Source organism: Olea europaea, chromosome 14 (genome assembly GCF_002742605.1).
Source record: "Olea europaea var. sylvestris chromosome 14, O_europaea_v1, whole genome shotgun sequence".
Lineage (NCBI taxonomy): Eukaryota > Viridiplantae > Streptophyta > Magnoliopsida > Lamiales > Oleaceae > Olea > Olea europaea.
The window spans coordinates 5,813,557-5,820,523 of NC_036250.1; the positions used below are offsets into that span (position 1 = coordinate 5,813,557).

Here is a 6,967-nt window from a genome sequence, read left to right on the forward strand (position 1 = left end):
AAAGAAAGGACAATGAATTCCCCAGTGGTTACTGCACTTCGTCCAAGTAAGGAATGCATATGGTTGTCCTTTTTATCTCTGTGCAGGAACATATACAAACCTCCAACACGCATATCTACATAATCCCAGGAAAGACAACAAATAGAGCTGGCCATTTCATTGCCATCAAACTCTTAGAAGCTCATTTGCTAGACGTAAGCATTTAAAGCAAAACTGTGATTTTGACTGCACTAGCTAAGCCTCCTACATTAATCAACTGCAGGATTGATGAAAATTAAACATCTTTTCATTGTCTGAAATGGCCAGGTACACATATTTTCCTATATACAGAAGATATCTTCCTTTCATGATTTCAAATCCATTTCCACCTCCTATTCTATTTCAACTAATGTTCTACAAATATGAATACCAAAGATCTGAAGAAGGAAACTCCAGCTAGAATGACTCATGCTATCTGGTCTCTGCATTCTGCTTTCAATCTTTGGTGCTGAATATATTGAAGTCTAGTTGTATGCATACACAAAATGTCTAATTTCAAAAGAGATATGGTCACCTTTACTCCAATTTCCATATTCTGAAAGCAAAAAGGGAAATACACAATGATACACTCCTCACCCAACTCTATCAGCTTATTTATGTATGTCAAATATAGCAACACTCAATTCAATCCATTCCTATTCATCATAGCTTCAATATATCGATAATACGATTTCCAAGTATCACAAAATCATCAGTAAATAAGATTGAAACAATCTACTAGGCATCAAAATTTACAAATATTGATGAAAACCATTAACTAGTATAACTATCAGATGTAATACAGTTCCTTAATCAAATAATAATACCTATCATCTCATATCCACATTCCCCATTGTTACGATGAAGGAAATACGTCCTTAACTGCAGAGGCGGCTGTCAAGTAATTTAACGTATTTCTCAGTGTCTCCTTCTCCCTCTTCAACCTGGTCGCAGTATCCTCCAACTCCAGCAATGCCTGCTGCTCTCTGGGTGCTCCCTCAAAAGTACTCGCCACGAAGAACGAAAAGGGAGTAGGGAAAAGATTCCTCCGCAAATCCTGAACCTCCTTTTCAGGCTTTCCATTCAACCTATTGGATAATCTAATCACATCCTTCATGTACATTTCCACCTCGTTCGCCAAGGCATCTAAGTCCTCCACCTCGCCATTCCCCGAGGGGCGGTCCTCAAGCCAAACCACCTCCGCCACTAAATAAGGCTTCGTTCGCACAAATTTGGTCACACGGAAACGCTCCTGCCCTTTACATATTAAAAAGAATCGATCATCCACAAGGCGCTCGTGCTTAATGACCTCCCCAACGCAGCCCACTTCCACCGTGCCGGTAGTGACGTCAGTGTAAATGACTCCGAACCGAAGGTCAGTCTGGAGGAGGGTGTGCATCATTATGCGGTACCGGAACTCGAAAATCTGTAAAGGGAGTATAGCCCCGGGAAAAAGAACCAGAGGCAGGGGAAACAATGGCAACTCCACTACATCATCGGATTTCGGGGAGTTAGTGTGGTGTTTTTCAGAAAATGAGGAAGCTGAGCAGCTAAGGGAGTTGGGTTTCCGCCGGCGATGAGAGAATGAGTGAATAGTAGTAAAAAATTTATCTGGGTTTTGGTTTAAGAGGTAATTAGAAGGATTTAAGAGAGATTTGTGGGAAATTATTGAAGAAGGAGAATGCAATAGTTGAGGCAAAGCCATTTCCGAATTTGTATTGAAGCAAACAGTGATTAAATACCAAATAGAGAGCTTTTAGAAAGAGAAAATGGGAACTGAAGAATTATTGATTGGACGATATTGAGGAACTGAGAGTGGAAATGTCTTAATCCGCATTAGCACATTGGATAATTAATGTAATTATCTGGAGTGGGGGGATTTGTAATGTATGGTGTGGTGTGGATAATGGAGAATAGGGTTGGAGGAGTTGAGATTTTTGTGTTTTGGGGGCGAAGGGATGTGGTTTTAAGGTATACACGTGGAAATGTGTTTATCTGATTCTGGACCTCAATAACGTGGGGTCTTTCTTTGGGCCAAATTTAAAAAAAATAAAATAAAAAAATAAAAAATTTACATGTCGAGAATTTTATTCGAGTTTCCTCATTCTGTTCACCTTCTCTGAAAGAAATTCTCCTACGACAAAATTTAGGGTAAATTATAGCCCTTGTTGAGTACCATTTTTTAAATAAATTTGTGTAAAAGATGAATACTTTTTTTAAAAATGTATGACTAAAAATTAAGAAAAACTTTGAATTTATGTATAAAATTATTTTATTAAGAGAATGTATGGTTAAAAAAATGAATTTGAGATTTCTTTTTTTTTTTTTTTTTTTTTTTTAAATAGGGCTCAATCGGGTGCTATAGAGATATCTTCGAGATTTTTCTAATAATTTCAACACCTCGCCTTCTGAAAGTTACACAAACTTATCTTATTTCAAATTTTTAATAACGCATACATGTTAAGAGATTTATGACAATTCAGAGGTACTTTTTTCCTCGAGTGTTAATGATACCAAAGTTTTGGGCTGCAGACCTACGATCATGAAGCAACCATGACTTTTAGAAGTTCCAAAGAACGTACTTGGAGACACGCATCTCAATTGGGGGAAAAAAAAGAATAATACTTCTTGTACATTTCATTTTGCATTGTGTTTGATATTGTATGCAAATTCAAATTGTCTTTGGTGGGATAGTGTGTTAAATTCAAAGACTATTCAATCACGTGCCGATACGTGGTACAATATCAAAGATGATGTAAAGCACAATGTACAAGTAGCATGATTCAAAAAAAAGGGATGAACACAGACAAGACCTTAGAATTTTATTACAAAAAGGCCAAGTAATTTATTCTCATAGTCCCTTCAATGTTTAAGTCACAAAAACAAATGAAGAGAATGTGTGTGTAAAACTATAATCCAATAATGAAAAACATACTTGAATAATGAATGAAAAGTATATATAAAACTTACTGTGTAATTCCATAAGAATTAGTACACGTGTAACATAAAAGGACTAGATATGGTAGGAATCCTGATGGTCTCAAAACTTCGATTATAGTTTAGGTACATAAATTAGAGTGGAGTGCTCGCATAAGGGTAGATCAAGGACTCGAGTCGATGCCTAATAGGAGACGTGGACCCCGAGCCCTTGCAGGTTATCTAGAAATAAGTGAAGGCGCCTCGAGGAATGACACTAAAAAGGAAGTCAATTAGAATTAAAAGGTATCGAAAAGTCTATGAAACACTATACAATTAGGGAATTCAACAACTCAAATATGGGTATAAAATTTCTGCAAAGTTTTAAGTAGGGAATCTCCACTAATATTCAATCCACAGAGTAGGTAAAATGGCCTTGCCTAAAATTGACCAGCACATTACACTTGGGCAAGATGAGTTGTCAACACGTGTCATATCACTTTTTATAATTTAAACAGTTTATAAATGTTTTCCAAATATGCTTTATGCGACATGTTGAAGGCAAAAAGTTACATTCAAAAAAATAGATGATTGTAATTGATGCTTGTATTGACTTAAAAATATAATTTCACGCTTTTGTATCAATTATAATAATTTCTAGATACTTATTTCAAATTGTCAAACGCGAAACGTTGTTGATTTTGACTAGAATCAAGAAGACTAATTGAAAACCATCACATGCTCTTTTCCCACGCTTTAGATAGTGGATTGAGAATTAAAGAAATAGAAGTGCATTACAACGTAGACGTGCCACTGCACAAGGATCATTGATACGTAATCTCGAATAATATTACGAATAATGTTATTTGTAGTCGTTCACTGCCTTAATTGTCATATGTGGCGTACATGTGACGGCTAGTGATTTAATATATTATTTTTTAATGTCTCATGCATCAAATTACAAGTCATCAAATATATACCACGTAAAATGATTATGATGGTAAGCATCTGTAAATAACATTGCTTCAATAATATAGTGTGCCCCATGCTAAGCTTTTTCTTGCTTTATTAATCATTCAAGTTACTATTATGCTGATAAAAATGCTTTAATGACAAGTGTAAAGAAATTATGGATGGTGAACCAGAGGAAGGAAAAAGCATTGGATGTGTGGGAAGTGTTGAAAAACTCGAGCTGGTTGCTTTATTTGATTCTTGGTTCCCATTCTTATCTTCTTTCTGTAATTTGAATCTAGAGTCATTGAAAATCTGCCGCTTCACAAAATAATCGAGTATTCTATATCCTTTTAATATTATGAAAAATTTTCAGACGTCGGATCAGATCAAGAAATAAAGTTAACCATAAATCTACGGTAAAGCAGACAACACGTTTCCCACACGCACCGACCACGGTAATGTTCCAGAATGATCCAAACACGATAGTAGTTTTGTCTGGCTTGCGATTATAATCGGACGGCTAATATTTGCTCTTATCCAGGCGCCACCACGTATGCCCCCCTCGAGAGCACAAGAAATTCAGAAATTACCTCTGCTCTTCGTTACCAATAAGTATTAAACAATAAATTTGATGACGTCGTTACATACGCATCCACTTTTTGGGTGGCAAGCTTGTAATTGAATGGAATAAATTGTACATCGTTGTAAATTCAGTTTGCGCCTTTTCCCTTTATAAGCACTCGTAGCACATCGGTTTCAGTACCTTCGACAAAGAGAGAGTTGAAATTCTTGAATTTTGGGTTTTTTTGTGAGAGGAAAAAAAGATGGCCGCAGAAGAGGGACAGGTTATCGGTTGCCACTCTGTTGATCATTGGAAGGAGAACTTAAACAAGGGTACCGAGAGCAAGAAATTGGTATGTAGTTAAAACACACCATTTCATTTTGTACTTTTTTTTTTTTTTTTTTGGCCATTTTGATTGATGATGAATAAATTGTTGTTATCATTTTAATTCATGTGAGCTTTTTTCCTCGTGGTTAGGTTTTTGCTTGGCCGATTTTTATTCTGTGGTTTCTTTTTTGTTAGTATTTCTTGTATTAGGGTTTTGAATGATCTGTTGATTTGCTTTTGATAATATGTATTTTTACTGGGTTTGAAGGATCGGGTATTTTAAATTATTCGTTAATTGGGTTTTGACTGTTCGTCACTCTTCGGATTTCCCTTTCCCTTTCCCTTTTTAGTTGGGACTTCTAATTGGAGTTCTTTGTTTCTTTTCATGAAAATGGAAGAATTTCTTGTCTTTGTTGATTTTCTTGGTCTATGGTATAGTAGTTTATCACGAAAACGGTTAATCAGAAAAACCAATGCATTTACACATTAGTTGAACAACTTGAGTGTCGTAACAATGTCTTACCTTCCGCCTGGAACGAAATAAATGAAGGAGAAATGTGCACACTTGTCAGTGTGGAAGTTTTATTTGGGGTGAATGGTATAAGAACGGAGTAGAGACTCATGGGGTACCATCCAGTTTTTTTCCGAAATTATAGAGATTTAGAGCAAACAATTTTAATCTTTGAGATGAAGTTTTCAATTTTGTATCTCAATTGTAGTTGTCGCTCCTTTCCAAGTATAAAATATCGTGTTTGCGCTTACTGGTAAGGTGATTCCTTGTTATTGGTGCATGCCCTTCCAATTAATATGCCATGTAAAATAGAGGAAAAAAGGAAGGTGTCGAGTCTTTCGTCTTGTTGAGCAATACAACATCTCAAGCATGGAACTTAAAGATTTCTAAATCCATCTCCAGCCTTTTCTTCTACCAATCCTTTTCAACAGTCGATCAAACTTGAGGTTCTTTGACATTCATAAAGGTCGACTTACTTTCAAGAGAAGACATTTCAAATCCAGGATCTTATAGTACTCTATGATTACAGTGTTCGGTGAGAGCAGTGATCTTACTTAGACACCAGACTTCACTTTATGGCATTGCTTCGTGCTGTTTAACACACTATTCTGCTTTAGTTAAAGAAAAAAATGTCATTATTAGTTATTACGGACTTCAGCTGTTTTTTTACCTTCGATATTTTTTCCAGCTGTTTTACTGTTGTGCATTCACCATGGATTTTAAAGGCATGAATCCCTTTTTCTCAATTAGGTGGTGGTCGATTTCACAGCTTCGTGGTGTGGGCCCTGCCGATTTATTGCCCCAATTTTGGCTGAGATTGCCAAGAAGATGCCACATGTTATTTTCTTGAAGGTGGATGTGGATGAACTAAAGGTACTCCACCGCATTTTTCTTTGTGGCACTTCATTAGTAGTTGATTATATTTTAGCTTTATTGTTGTTCGATTCCGAGGTTTCCGAGAAGATGCAAAATAAGTTGCTAATGTAGTAATTTCTTCCAGGATGTTGCTAAAGAGTACAATGTTGAGGCCATGCCCACGTTCGTGTTTCTCAAGGAAGGGAAAGAAGTGGATAGGCTCGTGGGTGCGAGGAAGGAAGATTTGCAGGCTACAATCACCAAGCATGCTACTGCTACTGCTACTGCTAGTGCTTGAGGTTTCTTTGTTAAGAAACATTTGGGCTTGTAATAATCTATAGTTTGTTAAGACTTATTATGACTGTTTTATTATGACCGTTTTAACTTTAGTGTGATGGTCTATCATTGTGAATGTAACGAAGTCTTATGATTTTCTCCTACTGCAGGGGAAATCTTAGTATGTTACCGTGTGTTTTATCGTGAATTGTGACTTGAAAACCATAGTTTCAGCATTTCAATATCTATTTGCAGTGTGAGAATAAGAGTTTAAATCCTATGAATAGTTTTAGCATGAATGTAGTTTCTTGTTAACCCTTTTAGAATAGGAGATTGAGAATTAAGAGGTTAAATACCGTGTGTAGTCACTAACAAAACATTAATTGATTCACGGCTTTGAAACTGCGGAGTCTCTGTCCATATCAAAACAACGTTTTGGTGATGCTTTTAAATGATTCGATTGCTTGAACGGAGCTCTGGATTTAAATCTTTCTGTGTCTTTTACGCTTCTCCAACACGTTCAAGGTGATGCGTGGTTTACAAAGTGA

The 6,967-nt window shown here is 36.2% G+C and overlaps 2 protein-coding genes across 2 annotated transcripts; one reads left to right on the forward strand and one right to left on the reverse strand.

Moving 5' to 3' along the window:
* Positions 1–649: 649 nt before the first annotated feature.
* Positions 650–1,939, reverse strand: LOC111408918 (lon protease 2-like). Its single transcript, XM_023038764.1, has one exon. The coding sequence runs from the start codon at positions 1,721–1,723 to the stop codon at positions 875–877; it is 849 nt and encodes a 282-aa protein (XP_022894532.1). The 5' UTR covers positions 1,724–1,939; the 3' UTR covers positions 650–874.
* Positions 1,940–4,629: 2,690 nt separating this feature from the next.
* LOC111408919 (thioredoxin H-type 1-like) lies at positions 4,630–6,699 on the forward strand. Its single transcript, XM_023038765.1, has 3 exons — positions 4,630–4,802; positions 6,039–6,161; positions 6,289–6,699. Exons 1-3 carry the CDS (start codon positions 4,713–4,715, stop codon positions 6,439–6,441), a joined length of 366 nt encoding a protein of 121 aa, XP_022894533.1. The 5' UTR covers positions 4,630–4,712; the 3' UTR covers positions 6,442–6,699.
* Positions 6,700–6,967: the final 268 nt, after the last annotated feature.